Source organism: Oncorhynchus nerka, linkage group LG3 (assembly GCF_034236695.1).
Source record: "Oncorhynchus nerka isolate Pitt River linkage group LG3, Oner_Uvic_2.0, whole genome shotgun sequence".
Lineage (NCBI taxonomy): Eukaryota > Metazoa > Chordata > Actinopteri > Salmoniformes > Salmonidae > Oncorhynchus > Oncorhynchus nerka.
In genome coordinates, this window is record NC_088398.1 from 32,532,980 (window position 1) to 32,548,522 (window position 15,543).

The following is a 15,543-nucleotide window of genomic DNA, read 5'->3' on the forward strand; positions in this document are numbered from 1 at the left end:
ACACACATACACATTCTTTATGGGGGGGTCAATTAGGCCCTATGTGTACAATTTATATAAAATATACAATTATACAACATTGACGTCCTTTACAATTACAATTTAAGTGCTTGAAAAATTCCCTGAAAGTCCATGAATTTGGCTAGCCAATGTTGTTATTATTTTTTTCAAACTTTATTTAACCAGGTAGGCCAGTTGAGAACAATTTCTCATTTACAACTGTGACCTGGCCAAGATAAAGCAAAGCAGTGTGACACAAACAACACAGAGTTACACATGGGATAAGCAAACATACAGTCAATAACGCAATAGAAAAATCTATGTACAGTGTGTGCAAATGTAGTAAGGCAATAAATAGGCCGTAGTGGCAAAATAATTACAATTTAGCAATTAAACACTGGAGTGATAGATGACCAGAAGATGAATGTGCAAGTAGAGATACTGGAGTGCAAAGGATCAAAAAATAAATAACAATATTTACAGATGAAATGATCGGTAAGCTGCTCTGACAGCTGATGCTTAAAGATAGTGAGGGAGATATACTCCAGCTTTGGTGATTTTTGCAGCCAAATGAGGAGTTGGCTTTGGGGATGACCAGTGAAATATACCTGCTGGAGCGCGTCTGTATGAACCCCGCTTAAAGGATCTATAGTCCTAGACCTATGTTGTTGTATAGGTGGAGATATGGACCAATTTTGCATATTCACTTTTATTCCACCAAGTACACATGTGGAACTGCATGAAATCTTTTACATTTTTTTTCACCATTTAGAAATATTTATCTCAATGTCACACATTGGCCCCATTTATTAATAGAAAGACCCTTACCCCGGGAATACGGTATATTTCAACACTACTGTTGGTACAGAAACGGTAGGACGGTATGAAAATCTGGATACCGCTGTCGTGTCTATACTATGGTTAAATGTCACCCCGCTCTCTCCACTGGCTTCCAGTTGAAGCTCGCATCCGCTACAAGACCATGGTGCTTGCCTACGGAGCTGTGAGGGGAACGGCACCTCAGTACCTCCAGGCTCTGATCAGGCCCTACACCCAAACAAGGGCACTGCGTTCATCCACCTCTGGCCTGCTCGCCTCCCTACCACTGAGGAAGTACAGTTCCCGCGCAGCCCAGTCAAAACTGTTCGCTGCTCTGGCCCCCCAATGGTGGAACAAACTCCCTCACGACGCCAGGACAGCGGAGTCAATCACCACCTTCCGGAGACACCTGAAACCCCACCTCTTTCAGGAATACCTAGGATAGGATAAAGTAATCCTTCTCACCCCCCTTAAAAGATTTAGATGCACTATTGTAAAGTGGCTGTTCCACTGGATGTCTTAAGGTGAACGCACCAATTTGTAAGTCGCTCTGGATAAGAGCGTCTGCTAAATGACTTAAATGTAATGTAAATGTAAATGAGATGACATGCTATTTTCAAATCAATTACCTAACGTTTAATTGATTACATGATTGAATTAAACCATGCAACAATTAAACCATTAATAACATGGGGCACCACGGAAGCATTCGTTTATGTAGAGCGGCTATCTCCCGAATCCGCTCTTAAAGATCTGAAGATCTTTTATATCAATCGCAGTCAATCTGTCATGAATTATTCTTTACCTAATATCAGTCTCATCTGAACGTCGTAAAATTCTTGGTTATCTGCACGAACCCAGCCTTTACTTATAAATCAACAATACACATATTAGCTCAATTATTTATTTACTAATTTATTAAACAATTACAGAATATACAATACATAATAACATTATACATTAATTACCGTCCCTAGTGGACTAAACAAAAACAGTTTGGTTAAAACACGATGAAGAGAAGTGGGTTTTGGAAGGAAGACTAAGGAACATGGGTCTTTATCGGACCTGGGAAACATAAATACATATGCACTATTGATCGCTCATTCGGAAAAGCAATGCATTGTATTTACGTGAAGCTGGCTTCGATATTTGAGCTGGTGATGTAAGACTATGGTTTGCCCAGTCGATGTCGCCCTTGTCCTTTGTGGAATCTTCCGGGTCGTCATGTGAGAGGTTCACGTGGTCTGAGAGGTTCACCTCACTCTGGAGATGCTTCCTCGTCGGTCATTGTTCTCGTACTAGATTTGCACATATGTTCAGCTGCAGTCTGATGTGCTAGTTTAGTATGCACTTCTTCTTTAGGTGATCAATAGTTCAGAGTTCATACCATTTCACGTGTGGAGCAAGCTCTCTCGTTTCCCAGCCTGTAGAGTTGAAATTAGCCCTTTTCGACGTGGAGGACATGTTCTCCCGTTATTTGGAACTGAGTTGACTTTTCGTCACGGAGGCTTTTATCCAAGAATGTAAAAGGGGTTGCTTCATCATTTCCAACTAATGTCTATTCACTTGGGTGTGGCTACTGACTTAGTTAAACTTTACAATGAAGGCCAATTCTCTAATTTTAAAGGTTAATGTTGGGGCAAGTTCCTCATGGAACTCCACCCCCTCCCGTTCAGCTGAAAAGGTGGCGCAGGGAATTCAAAAATATTCTTTAGAAATATTTAACTTTCACACATTAACAAGTCCAATACCTCAAATAAAAGATAAACATCTTGTTCATCTACCCATGTCAGATTTTTTTAATGTTTTACAGCGAAAACACAACATATATTTATGTTAGACCACCACCAAACCAAAGAAAAAATGTGGCCATTTTTTCCAGCCAAAGATAAAATCACAAAAGCAGGATTAGAAATAAAATGAATCACTAACCTCTTGAAAATCTTCATCAGATGAGTCATATGACATGTTACACAGTACATTTATGTTTTGTTCGATAAAATGCATTTTTATATCCACAAATCTCGGTTTACATTGATGCTATGTTCAGAAATTCCTCCAAAATATCCGGAGGAATTATAGAAAGCTACGCCAGATAACAGAAATACTCATCATAAACTTTGACTAAAGATACATGTTCTACATATAATTAAAGATACACTGACAACTGCTGTCAGATTTTTTAAAAACGTTACGGAAAAAGCCTAACATTGTAATAATCTGAGACGGCGCTCCGACGTAAGTGCCATGTTGGAGTCAACAGAAATACGAAATTACAACATAAATATTCCCTTACCTTTGATGATCTTTCATCAGAATGTAGTGCAAGGAGTCCTAGTTCCACAATAAATCGTTGTTTTGTTCCATAATGTCCAATACTAGTGTCCAAGTAGCTGCATTTGCTATCACTATCAGCTCACGTGCCGAAAAACTGACTGCTGGTCCAAGATAACTCGCACGAAAACTTCCAAAAGATATATATTCCAGGTTGAATAAACTGGTCAAACTAAGTAGAGAATCAATCTTCAGGATGTTATTATCATATATATCCAATAACGTTCCAACCGTATCATACGTTTTCATCTGGAGCCGAATGGAACAGCCGTAGCACCCACAGAGAAATGCGCCACAGCAAAATGGCATTCTGTCGGGACACTGACTATTTTCCCTCCCATTAGGTCAAAGTTCACAGCAAATGCTCCATTACACTTTCTACTGAATGAGGACATCTAGTGGAAGGCGTACGAAGTGCTTCCAGATCCATATCTTGTTGGGAAAGGAGGGGGCGATGACTTCAAAGTTGCCCCAACTTTCAGAATTTCACTTCTTGTTGGGAAGATTGCCTGCACTATGAGTTCTGTTATACTCACAGACATAATTCAAACAGTTTTAGAAACTTCAGAGTGTTTTCTATCCAATCGTAATAATAATATGCATATATTAGCAATCTAGGACAGAGTTTGATGCAGTTCACTATGAGCACGCAATTCATCCAAAGTGAAAATACTGCCTCCTATCCTCAACAAGTTAACATCACATTACATAATTTTGCAAATAGTTTCATCTTTACTCATTCATTTTATACAAGAATTAGATGCAAGCCTCATAACTGAGGATCCTGTATAAACAGAGTTAGGGTAATGTGGCTGTATTGTCTTTCATGAGGTCACAAACATGAAACAAAACGGACCGGTCGTAGCTGGCTTCTCCACTGACTGTTTACACATTCTCCAAAATAGGAATATTGTTCAATTCACAAATTCGGGGATGTAGTAGAATTTGTCAGGAGAGTTCCTTTGTTCTACTGTGACCCTCTCGCTCCCATACGGCATGGTCAGGGAGACGAGAGAATTTACAACGTGAAGTCGTAAACCCCCCCCCCCACATCTCTGCTAGCCAATTCACTGAACGCCCAACCCTAGAGTGAGTCCTTGTGTGAATGTAGGACTCACAGCTATTGAGCGCTGGCCTTCCAATGTCTTTAAAAAATGTTTTTTTTACCACATTTACAAAAATAACACTTGGATCAATGACTTCATGGTTAAAGTACCTGTAGAATACCTGTTTTAAACCATGAAGAACCTGGTTCGAGGACATATTGGCAGGTCGTTTCTTGGTAGCACACAGCTTATTGGACTCTCAGGCAAAGCAGCGCTGGCTCCCTCCTTGTAGATCTTTTTATAGAAGACTTCAACAGAGCAGACTGATTCAGGGTCAAGCCTTTACATTGTTACATACCATAATTACATACCAAGCACCAACATGCATTACTGGGATGGAGCGTCATTCTTATGTGTCTCTGCCATGAGGTTTAACCTTTGTTAACCACTGTACCAACTTTGTGCCTTAGCAGAAGTAAGACTTTAGCCCAAACATTCTCAACTATAAGCAAGTCATAACTATTTCATGGTGGGAGGTTGCAGGAAATGATCTGATGGTAGTAATATAAGGCATCTGAATTGGCAGCAAGTTAGGTTGTGTTGTAAGACAGAATAGTTGTAGCTATTACTGTCCCTCCAGCTTTTTCATTTACTTTCTCCTTTTACCTCTCACTCATTCACTCACTCACCACACACATTACACCTAACGTGGTCCCTGCAAATTAATTTTTAATACCCTTTCCCAGATTTGTGCCTCGACGCAATCCTGTCTCTGAGCTCTATGGACAATTCTCGTCAACTGTGGGACATTATAAAGACAGGTGCGTGCCTTTCCAAATCATGTCCAATCAATTGAATTCACCACAGGTGGACTCCAATCAAGTTGTAGAAACATCTCAAGGATGTGGGGCAGCAGGGTAGCCTAGTGGTTAGAGCGTTGGACTAGTAACCGAAAGGTTGTAAGTTCGAATCCCTGAGCTGACAAGGTACAAATCTGTCGTTCTGCCCCTGAACAGGCAGTTAACCCACTGGCCGTCATTGAAAATAAGAATTTGTTCTTAACTGACTTGCCTAGTAAAATAAAGGTAAAAAAAAAAAAAAAGGATGAAAGGAAATGCACCTGAGCTCTATTTCGAGTCTCGTTGCAAAGCGTCTCAATACTTATGTAAATTTCAGTTTTTTATTTTTATTTTTAATACATTTGCAAACATTTCTACAAACTTGTTTTCTCTTTGTCCATTATGAGGTATTGTGTATAGATTTTAGGGGGGAAAACTTTAACCAATTTTGGAATGAGGCTGTAAACAAAATGTGGAAAAAGTCTAGGGGTCTGAATACTTTCTGAAGGCACTGTACCTTTTAGTAATATTTCCCCTGATGTTACTAGCCCACTCCTTACCTCCTGTTGCTTCCTTCCTTCCTTCCTTGCTTTCAACAGTTAAGCTAAATTAAATGATTTTAGTTGTCTTTATGCTTATCATTCTAATGACATGCTTGAATAATATAGGACTAGAATTAGATGTGGATGGCTTTCACTTCCCTTCACGAAGATTTGAATGGTTATGGGTCTGCCTAAATAACTGCTACAGCCTACCGCCATCGTGCGTTCGCTCTTCTTTCAAACTAAACATCAGTTCTGTTGACTGTTGTATTTAACATTCGGCAGCCCTCTTCAAATAGTCTATTCGTATAAAACATTTTAAAAATATATATAAAATGTCCAGCAAGCTATTCTAGTCTAGCTTTTCCTGCCAGGGTTTTTTAACGAGAGGGCAGCGGAGCACAGGCGCATGCATATTACAAAAGAGATGGAGGCTATAAGTTAGAAGCTTATTATGCATAACCCATCATTCATTAGCTAAATGTAAGGCTACTACTGCATTGAATGTATTACCTGAAAGAGGTAGGCTAGGATGTTTTGAACAGGATTATCTATTTTCCTGCAATTTGAAGGGAATAGATGGAGAGTCTGCTCGTGCATGCTCTGATTAAAAGCAATGATAATAGAGGGATAGGCAGTTTTTAAAACTGCAGCTTCAATAAAAAAAATCTTTACAATTAAAAAATCCGCTGATCACCGAAAGCCAGACGGAGATGTGAAAATTATACGTGCATTCGGTCCTTGTATTACTGTAGCAGTATGCTATGCCGCAGCAAATGTAAGCATACCTGTCACAAGTTACCATGATGGGTCAACATGGGTGTGAACTGCATTCCATACCGAGATGGTCTGTCCACACCATGAGCATTTATGATTGATCATGCAGAGAGAAGGCCATAGGGATGCCAGGTTTAGACATTGCATATTAACAGTTTAACGTCATGCTGTTAAAATAGATAATTTATTATAGTTTTCTAGTTTCTCACAGTTATTTAACCTGGGAAAAAGGAGAGGCTTTAGATGGTTCCCGCCATTCAACCCTAACCTGCACACACACTTTTTCACCTCTCCCTTGACACTCCATCATCTCTCCCTTGACACGCACGCACACCATTCCTGTGCTTGTCCTTCATTCTCCCTGAAAAGGTCCCTGTTACAGCAGATCTGCTCGAGTTGGCAACACTAAAAATAAATTGCGAACGTGCTCCCGTTCTGTTCCCAAGGTTTAATATTGTCCCCCTGGCTATGACACTGTCACACCAAGCTGCAGCTAGAGGTGTGTGTGTGTGCGCGCATGTCTTTTAACTCTTTTCCCAAGTTAATATTTAGTTACCACACACCACAATGTGTTCATTGCTAATTGTTTTTATTAACTAGCTTAGAATTCAGATTTGGATGTAAATCTGAAGAGGGGAAAAAATGCAGTTTTCAAACAATCGTCAAGACGATGTGTGTTTGCGTGTCATAGTGATGCCATTACCCTTCTCCTCACTCCAAATACTCTAAATATGTAAGTGTTGTTTTATGTGGAATGTCACTTGTTTATCAATCCCCATTTAAAACTGGTAAAATGCTCTCCCCTCCCAGCTGTGTGTGACTGACTGTGTGTTGTGCTCTCTCTGGACAGAGGGACTGAGCCGAGAGGGCATCTCCAGGGAGGCCTGAAACCTCTCCCCACAGACCTACCTGCTGCTGAAGACCACCACCTCCCAACACCAATGACCTTCTCCAGTGTACATCTTTTCAGTTTTACATAAATGCTACTCATTAAAGTTGACCTTTTGCCATTTACCTCTGCAGGCTAATAAATAATGTTGCCGTTTCTTTTTCAGGAACCGTTGACTGTTGCTCCTCAGACCTTGTAATGGAAAATCGTGGTAAGTTTGGCTTCTTTTTCATTGTGGTTTGTGTAGTAGTGCAATATAGACCTGGGTGTGTTTATGGGGCAGTTTGTTTTTGCTGCTACACAGCAGACAGCTCAGTTCTCTATGGCGCCCGCTGTAGGCAAGGGAGACAGGCTCCCTCCCTTTCTTGTTAGCACCAGCATCTGTGTGTTGAGCTTCAGTTCCGTCTGCCTGCTGAAGAGGCCTGGCCCGGTCGACAGGTTCCGGGCTCATGCAGATTGGCCCAGCTCTGTCTCCTGCTTTCTGGAAGCCAGCCCAGTTTATGTGGGGCAGTGAGAAAGGGCCGTACAACTACAGACTCCATCTTCAGAAGCAGAGAAAAGGAAGGGTCATATCTAGTCAGTTGTAAAACTGAAATGTGTATTCCGCATTTAAACCAAACCCTCTGAATCAGAGAGGTGCGGAGGGCTGCCTTAATAAACATCCACTTCATCAGTGCCTGGGGAACAGTGGGGTTAACTGCCTTGTTCAGGTGCAGAACAACAGACTTTTTTACCTTGTCGGCTCTGGGATTCGATCCAGCAACCTTTCGGTTACTGGCCAAATGCTCCTACCCGAGAGAGACAGCCCAAGAAGGTCAGAGACCTCATCTGTTCAAATCAGCAAATACTTTAGCTGTGCTTGATTGAGCTTGCCTAGCACAATGGAACCAATATAATAGTCCCCAAAGTGACCTTGGAGGCGGCTTATTGTAGAGAAATTAACATTAAATTATCTGGCAATGTTACCTAAATAGTTCTGGTGTTTTCTTTATTCTGAATGTTTTTTTTTCGCTTGTTCAATTGTCTATTTTCTTCTTCGTACTTTTAAAACATTAACATCAAACAAGTGCACACTTTAAAATACAGAGCATAAATCCACTTTACCTAAAGCAGAATTCGAAAATGTTCCACAAATAACCCTGTCTTACTGTATGATTTCACATGAAAACCACAGTGTATTTCATGTTCATACAATAGAAACACTTATATATGAAAACATAAATAACTGAATGTTTTTCTACAAACTGCTACCAATAAAGAAAACTGACAACAATACATTCAGCTTTAAGATGGTGGCACCACCGTAAAATCGTCTTTCTTTCATGCACCCGCACTGTCTGCACTAAACGTCCACACTCCAGATAACGTGATAATACCTTGACAAAGTTATTAAATTGCATGTTATGACATATTCTTTTAATATTAGAACTTTTGGAAGTTCTGTTAAAAAGAACGGACAAGTTTACATCTGCAAAGTTCTGGTGCTTTCTTTATTTTGAAGAACGGTACTTGCACTTGGCCAGAACTTGCTGTTCTTCCTGACTACCACAGTGCAACAGCACCATCTATTGGCCTAATGGACTACTAATGCTAAAGCATGTAGAATATACAATTTTAGATGAATTCAGACAAATACATGAACAAATTGGTTTAAAAAATAATAATAAAGGGGTGTCTGTTTTTAGTGACTTTGTTTTCAATCCATTACAGCAACAATTCTGGTGGACATTCCTACAGTCAGCATACTAATTGCACGCTCCCTCAAAAGCTGTGGCATTGTGTTGTGTGACAACTGCACTTTTTAGTGTGGTCTTTTATTGTCCCCAGCACAAGATGCAACTGTGTAATGATCATGCTTTTTAATCAGCTTCTTGATATGCCACACCTGTCACGTGGATGGATTATCTTGGCAAAGGAGATATGCTCACTAATAAGGATGTACACAAATTTGAGAGAAACAAGCTTTTTGTGCATATGGAACATTTCTGGAATCTTTTCTTTCAGCTCATGAAACATGGGACCAATTCTTAACATGTTGCGTTTATATTTTTGTTCAGTATAGTATGCAGCTTCATATCCTATGTAATGCATTCTCATGCTTAAAAGTTAGCATTTGAAACAGTGGCCAGGTAAACAAGGTTGTCATGGCTTGCTGAAATGACATGGAACGAACCAGTATCGTCTCAGTATTACTCTTGAGTGCTGACTGGAAGAGAATGTAAAGAAGGCTTTTGTGAAGCATATTGCATTCATTTTTCACATTTACATTTTAGTAATTTAGCAGACGCTCTTATTCAGTGCGACTTACTGGAGCAATTAGGGTTGTGCCTAGCAGATTTTTCACTTAGTCAGCTCAGGATTTAGACCAGCAACCTTTCTGCTCTTAACCACTAGGCTACCTGCCACCCCATGACCTCCTCAGCAGTACTAGCGACATTTCTGCTGATGGAATGCTGTGTGGTCTCAGAGCAGACACTTCCTCCTTTCTCTATCTGAACTACATCTCCATTGATAGAGGGCACATATAGAAATAGATATCTCTCCCAAAGGACATGCTAGTAGATTTGTACCTGCTCTGGTTTTCCAGCTTTAAACAATTTCATTTTTATGTCGGAAGTGAGAGAGAGAAGGTACTACTTTCTATATTTTTTTCCCAATTTTTGTGTTTTCTCTCTCGGACAGTGGCCCATCCTTTTAGTTCTCTGTGACTACTCACACCTCTCAGCCCTACTGGCAGAGTTGCTGTTAGGAGCCCCCTGCTCATGCTGTACATCCATATGGTGGCTCCATAGAGACAAAATATGAATACCTCAGTGGGTGTCATTATTTAACCTTTGACCTGGATCTGGCTACTGTCAGGTCACATGAGCAGTCAGAGCCCACCGCTGAAACTACTTTCATTACTACTGGTTTGGTCTATTAAGCTGCTGAGTGCCCCATTCAAAGTGTAAAGAGATCCTGTGAAGAAGGATCCCACTGGCATATATGAAGGACTAAAGCCAGACAGGTTAGCTAGAGAATGTTGGTAAATTCTGTCACTCTCACACACACACACACACACACACACACACTAAAATACAAGCACATATTTATACACCACCAGTGCAGCACAAAGGAATGATAGGCATCCGTCTGTGAATGCTGACTGGCCAGAGACCCAAGGAGGGAGGGTCAGTGAGAAAGGGAGAGGGTGGGGAGCACTTCAAGGGAGCAGGGAGGGTAGGTCTTACGGAGACCGAAAGAGGGAGGGAGAGTGGGAGGAGTATACCAGAGGGGAAAGAAAGTCGCACAGAGTTTCTGGCAAAGTAGACAAGAGGTGTCCGGGAAAGAGGAGACCAGGGAACTTGGTTGAACAAGCTGTGGACCAGGTGTGCTCCTCCTCTGCCCAGCACGGAGTGCCTATTCCTGGGTAGAAAGAGGAAAAGAGGCCCCTCTGGGGCTGGATCATGGGACAGAGCCTTCCTCTGGAGACCCCAGCTCAGGACCAACACATCCAGCGTAGCGGTGAGTTTCTAGTTTACTCACTCACATACACATGCTCTATAATCAGTCTCACAAGTACACACAAGCACCTTTATAAATACACTCAAGCACTTCTAATACGATCCTTAGTGTTCAGTTTTTCTAGTTTCTTTTCAACATCTTAGCTGCGAAGGAGAGAGGGCAACGGAGAGGCGGGGCAGGAGATTGTGTAATCAAAAATGTTGCACACTTTACCACAGGAAATGTTAAAAATCACTGGGATCATGTGGATGAATATCAGCTGTGTGTGTGCGTGCACCCACATTACTGAGTGCAGGATACCCTTCTGACGTGATGTGTGCAAAACAAAAAGATTAGCCGCATAAACACATGCCTCACTGTTTGTTGCAGTAAACTGAGATATTGAAACATTTTTCTGAGGGATTACTGGAAATAGGATTGTCTGTCAATGTGTAGGGCGTTATGTGCTTTTTTGGAGCCATTGCATCCCCCTTCCCCCAGTATTGTTGTGGTCTGTTATCCCATGGAGGTTAAGCCTAAGAGATTGGGTAGTATTATTATTATTATTTTATAGAGATGAAGTATGGCAACCAGCGAGTAATCAGCCTAGTGTGCCAATAACAAGTTACAGGCACACTAGGCAAAAAATCAACCAGCCCATCTGGCATTTGAAATGCCAGATAGCCAGTCCGATCCGGTGTGTACGTGCAAGTACACAAAACCAGGTTTAGAAATTGCTATCTTTTCAACCAACAACTTTAGGTATTGGAATTACCTCTCTGGTACCACCCACTAGTGACTAGTCAAAGTGACTAGCCATTTCAAAACACGGAAAGTGAGGGAGAGGGTGGACTCTTATGTAAGTGATCAGGCTGCTCGAGGCATCGGGCCTGCTGCTGAGGCCCTTAAAACAACTCGATCTGCTCTCCACCACATGCTCACCTGACTGCTCCTGCAAGTCAAGGGGCTGAGGCTAAACCTGGATCATAATTAACTACCATTTTTTTATGCAAGATATGTTACATAACAATGTTTCCATACTCAACGTTACAGCTTGTACAAAATGATGCCATAGATTTTTCAACTAACCTGCTCCTGGCAATACTTTTCTCGTTTCGGGTAAAAGGTTATCTTATAAATATTCGTGTCCAGTTGCTGAGCACGCCCGCATTCTCATTGACGGGTCTGTATAGTGGAGCAGGTTGAGTGCTTCAAGTTCCTTGGCATCCACCTCACCAACAAACTAACATGGTCCAAGCACACCAAGACAGTCGTGAAGAGGGCACGACCAAACCTATTCCCCCTCAGGAGACTGAAAAGATTTGGCATGCCGTCCTCAGATCATCAAAAGGTTTTGCAGCTGCACCATCAAGAGCATCTTGACGGGTTGCATCCCTGCCTGGTATGGCAACTGCTCGGCCTTCGACCGCAAGGCACTACAGAGGGTAGTGCCAGTACATCACCGGGGCCAAGCTTCGTGCCATCCAGGACCTCTATACCAGGTGGTGTCAGAGGAAGGCCGTAAACATTGTCAGACTTCAGCCACTAGCTAGTCATTTCCGTTACACTACACATGGTGGGTGTTTAAGACCCTACTCAAGTTTGGCCAGCACCCAGTCAGTAGGCACCCCCATGGATGCCTTTCAGAACCCATTTTAAAACCCCACCTGTTTCGTTCTGGTTGTCAGAGGCTCATTTTGTTAGTTCCCTATTTCTGTTGAGGAGCGATTTATTTTTTTCTTATTTGGGAATGTAACATAACTAGTGACGACCAAGTCTGACCCTGTTTCCTTATTGGCAAGCTCTAGATGGGCTGGCTTCCTGATTGGACAGAACTGTCTAGCCTGGTATCCTGGCTGTTACTGCATCATTCACTTTGAACTTGTCATCCAGACCTTTCTGAGTCCTTTGTTTTTACATAGTGGATTGCGCTGTCAGATTTCTGTCTCATCAGCCCAGCAAGGCAATTTATAAACTTGATCTCGACTATAAAAAGCATCTAGACGTTATCTCACATTTCTTTGACTAACATTTAGTTTTCAACCTCTGAGATTTGTATAAACCTTGCTCTCTGTCTCTCTGACATTTGCAACATTGTTTCAATATTCAAATGTGATCTTCAGCTGTCCCCATAGTAATGAACGTGTCGGGAATCGGAACGAGACAGCCAGGCAGGCAGCGTTTCTCAGCCAGTCGAAATCATAAATCGGCTTGAATTATTTTTATGGATATATACAAAGAAATGTCAATTGAAAAAATGTTAAACAAAATGAAGTGCAGCTAGTTTGCAGTCTTTCCAGCTTCAGTTTGAAGTGATTGTGTTAACTGTGTTATTGGCTAGCTCTTCTGAACAACAGTGTCCTGACAAGTGAGCACATTTTCTATGCCAGGCGAAATCGTGCCTCATTAACTCATTTTTACGGATGCGTACAAATAAATGTCACTAGAAAAGCGTTTAAACAAATTCAAGTGCAGCTATTTTGCTGTTCTTCTGGCTGCACTGTAAGTTAGCTGTAGTTGCCTAGCTAGCAAGCAAGGGATAAGAACGTTGCCAGCAATGGAACATTTAGACTGAACTGGGTCACGTCTCCAGCAACCGAACCGATAGAATGAATGACCAGACAGCTTGGGTAGCAACTCTAGATTTGTGTCAGGACTATATCTTGTGGAAGGATGAAATAGTATGAATAAATTGATCAAAATAACGTTTTTAATGAAAATATGTCAATCGTTATTTGAATATGTTGGTGACCCATTGTATAAAAGTGATAATGGACTCGAAGCCAATGTTTGAAGGATATATTGGCACAATTTGCTAACACCCGTGCCAATATATCCTCCAAACACCGCCTTCTCGGGCATTATCACTTAATATTATGTCCTGTGTGCTTTATAGCCTACAATGCAGGTTATCAGTTGATACAGGCTCTCTTTTTCCATGTCCAGTACAGTAAGATGTGTGAGGGGTGGAGGTTGTCTTTGTTCTGTCACAGTTAGGATCAGGGTGGAGTGCTGTTTCCTCCCTGTGTTTCCCAGACCTCACCCCCCCTTCCTCTGTCCGAGTCACACAGCTGCAGACAGCCTACACATACCGGACCTCCACTCACTCTTCAGGCACCCTTTTGGGTATAGGAAGGATCCATTTGGTCACCTTTCCAGTCTCTGGGATAAGATCAACTGTATTTCTTGCTACCAGCTGAATGGAGTGAATGTTCTGCTGCTGTGTGTTTCTGGTAGTAACAGTCAGTCAACCCACTGTGGATCTGGAGTGTGTCGGCCCAGCACAACCAGCACTTGTCCTGCTTGAGTGGATTTTAGCTAACCTGCCTGCCTGCCTGCCGTGCTCTCCTTGTCAGAGGCAGACCGCTCTGCCAGAGCCTGCTGTGCCTGAGTGTAGGAGAACCAGGGGAGTGTATGTTACAGACAACTGCATTTAGCAACTCGTTCTTTGGACATCATAACCTGAATCCACTGGTTTTTGTAACTTCCGGAGGAGCTGGATGTATATGGTTTGGAGCTGGCCTCTGAACTTTGATGTTTTGTCTGCATGTGGTTTAGCAGCCTGCTGTGGGTCTTTGCGCTGTCACAGCCGCCCCCAGCCCCTCCCTACCTAGGGTGTTGGGATCGACTCGGGACAAGAGTTTGAGTTTTTGAACACAACCTTCTGCCTCCTTATGGCATGTTGCCTCAAGTCCCACCACCATGGAAGCTGGACCCTGAGCTCCTACCCAGGTAGACTAGCTCTGTAATATAACCTCCATGACCCTGCTTTGGAGCCCATTTCCACCTTTTGACATGTTTCCTATACCTCCACTTCTGGTCTTTTGAAGGAAGGTATTGTATAATATTATTACCTCTGCCCATCAGCAGCTGGAAAATAGTGGGTTTTTTAAGCGTGCGTTGATGTGTTATTGCCAGGACATCCTGTTTTTGTGGGACTGGTTGGTTGTTTTGCCCCAGCCCTTCTACATAGTAAATATTATGTCTGCTGAATTAAAACCTCAACCTTAGAGGAACCTGGCTCACAGAGATGTTCTGTGAAAGGCCTTGTGAAGCTCAGCACCTTGTCAGCCTGTCAGTCACCTGAGCTGTTACCATGGCAGCTGGATGTCTGTGCGTGTCTTGGAAAGAGACGCACTCAGGCCAAAGAGCGAGTCCTACCTCCCAAATTATTTTTAAAGGTGTATTTGTTAGTGAAAAATGTGTGTGTGTGCTTCCACATAGCCTGTTGGTGTTGAAAGGCTGATAACAATATTCTCCCAGTAGGGAGGAATGTGAGACTGTGGGAAGCTATGGACGGAGGCCAGTGCAAGAGGGACTCTCCCTTCCCAAAGCTGTTGGTGACTTGGTTGTGAATGTGTGGAGGAGTACATAAGCATTCACCATCACCCCGCCAAAGCACACACAGTCCCAGAGCTCTGCTCTGAGCTAAAGATAATAATCTTCCTAATGAGCCTGGCCCTCCCATGTTCTTTACTCATGGTGCATATGGGTGTCAGTCTAGCATAGCTAGGCTAATGTTCTTCTGCACTTTACTCCGAGTGTATATGGGTGTCAGTCTAGCATAGCTAGGCTAATGTTCTTCTGCACTTTACTCTGAGTGCGTATGGGTGTCAGTCTAGCTCAGTTAGGCTATAGGATACTGCTATAATACTACACTTTACTCGGAGTGCATGGGCCAGGCTAAACAGCAGCTGGTGCACAAGGTTTTGCTCGCCTAAGTTAGAGCTCAGCTAGGCTACTGTGAAAATGTCAGGGCTCTGGTTACCTCTGCTCTCTGTGCTGCTGTTATGTTGTAGATGCCCAGTTATGGT

At 42.3% G+C, this 15,543-nt stretch overlaps 1 protein-coding gene across 1 annotated transcript in view; it reads left to right on the top strand.

Moving 5' to 3' along the window:
* Positions 1–15,543, top strand: part of phactr4b (phosphatase and actin regulator 4b) — a 54,126-nt gene that overhangs the window by 25,417 nt on the left and 13,166 nt on the right. Inside the window, 3 exon segments of the mRNA XM_065011403.1 lie at positions 4,946–5,020; positions 7,208–7,311; positions 7,413–7,457. Of these exon segments, the coding sequence (XP_064867475.1) occupies positions 4,946–5,020; positions 7,208–7,311; positions 7,413–7,457 (224 nt within the window).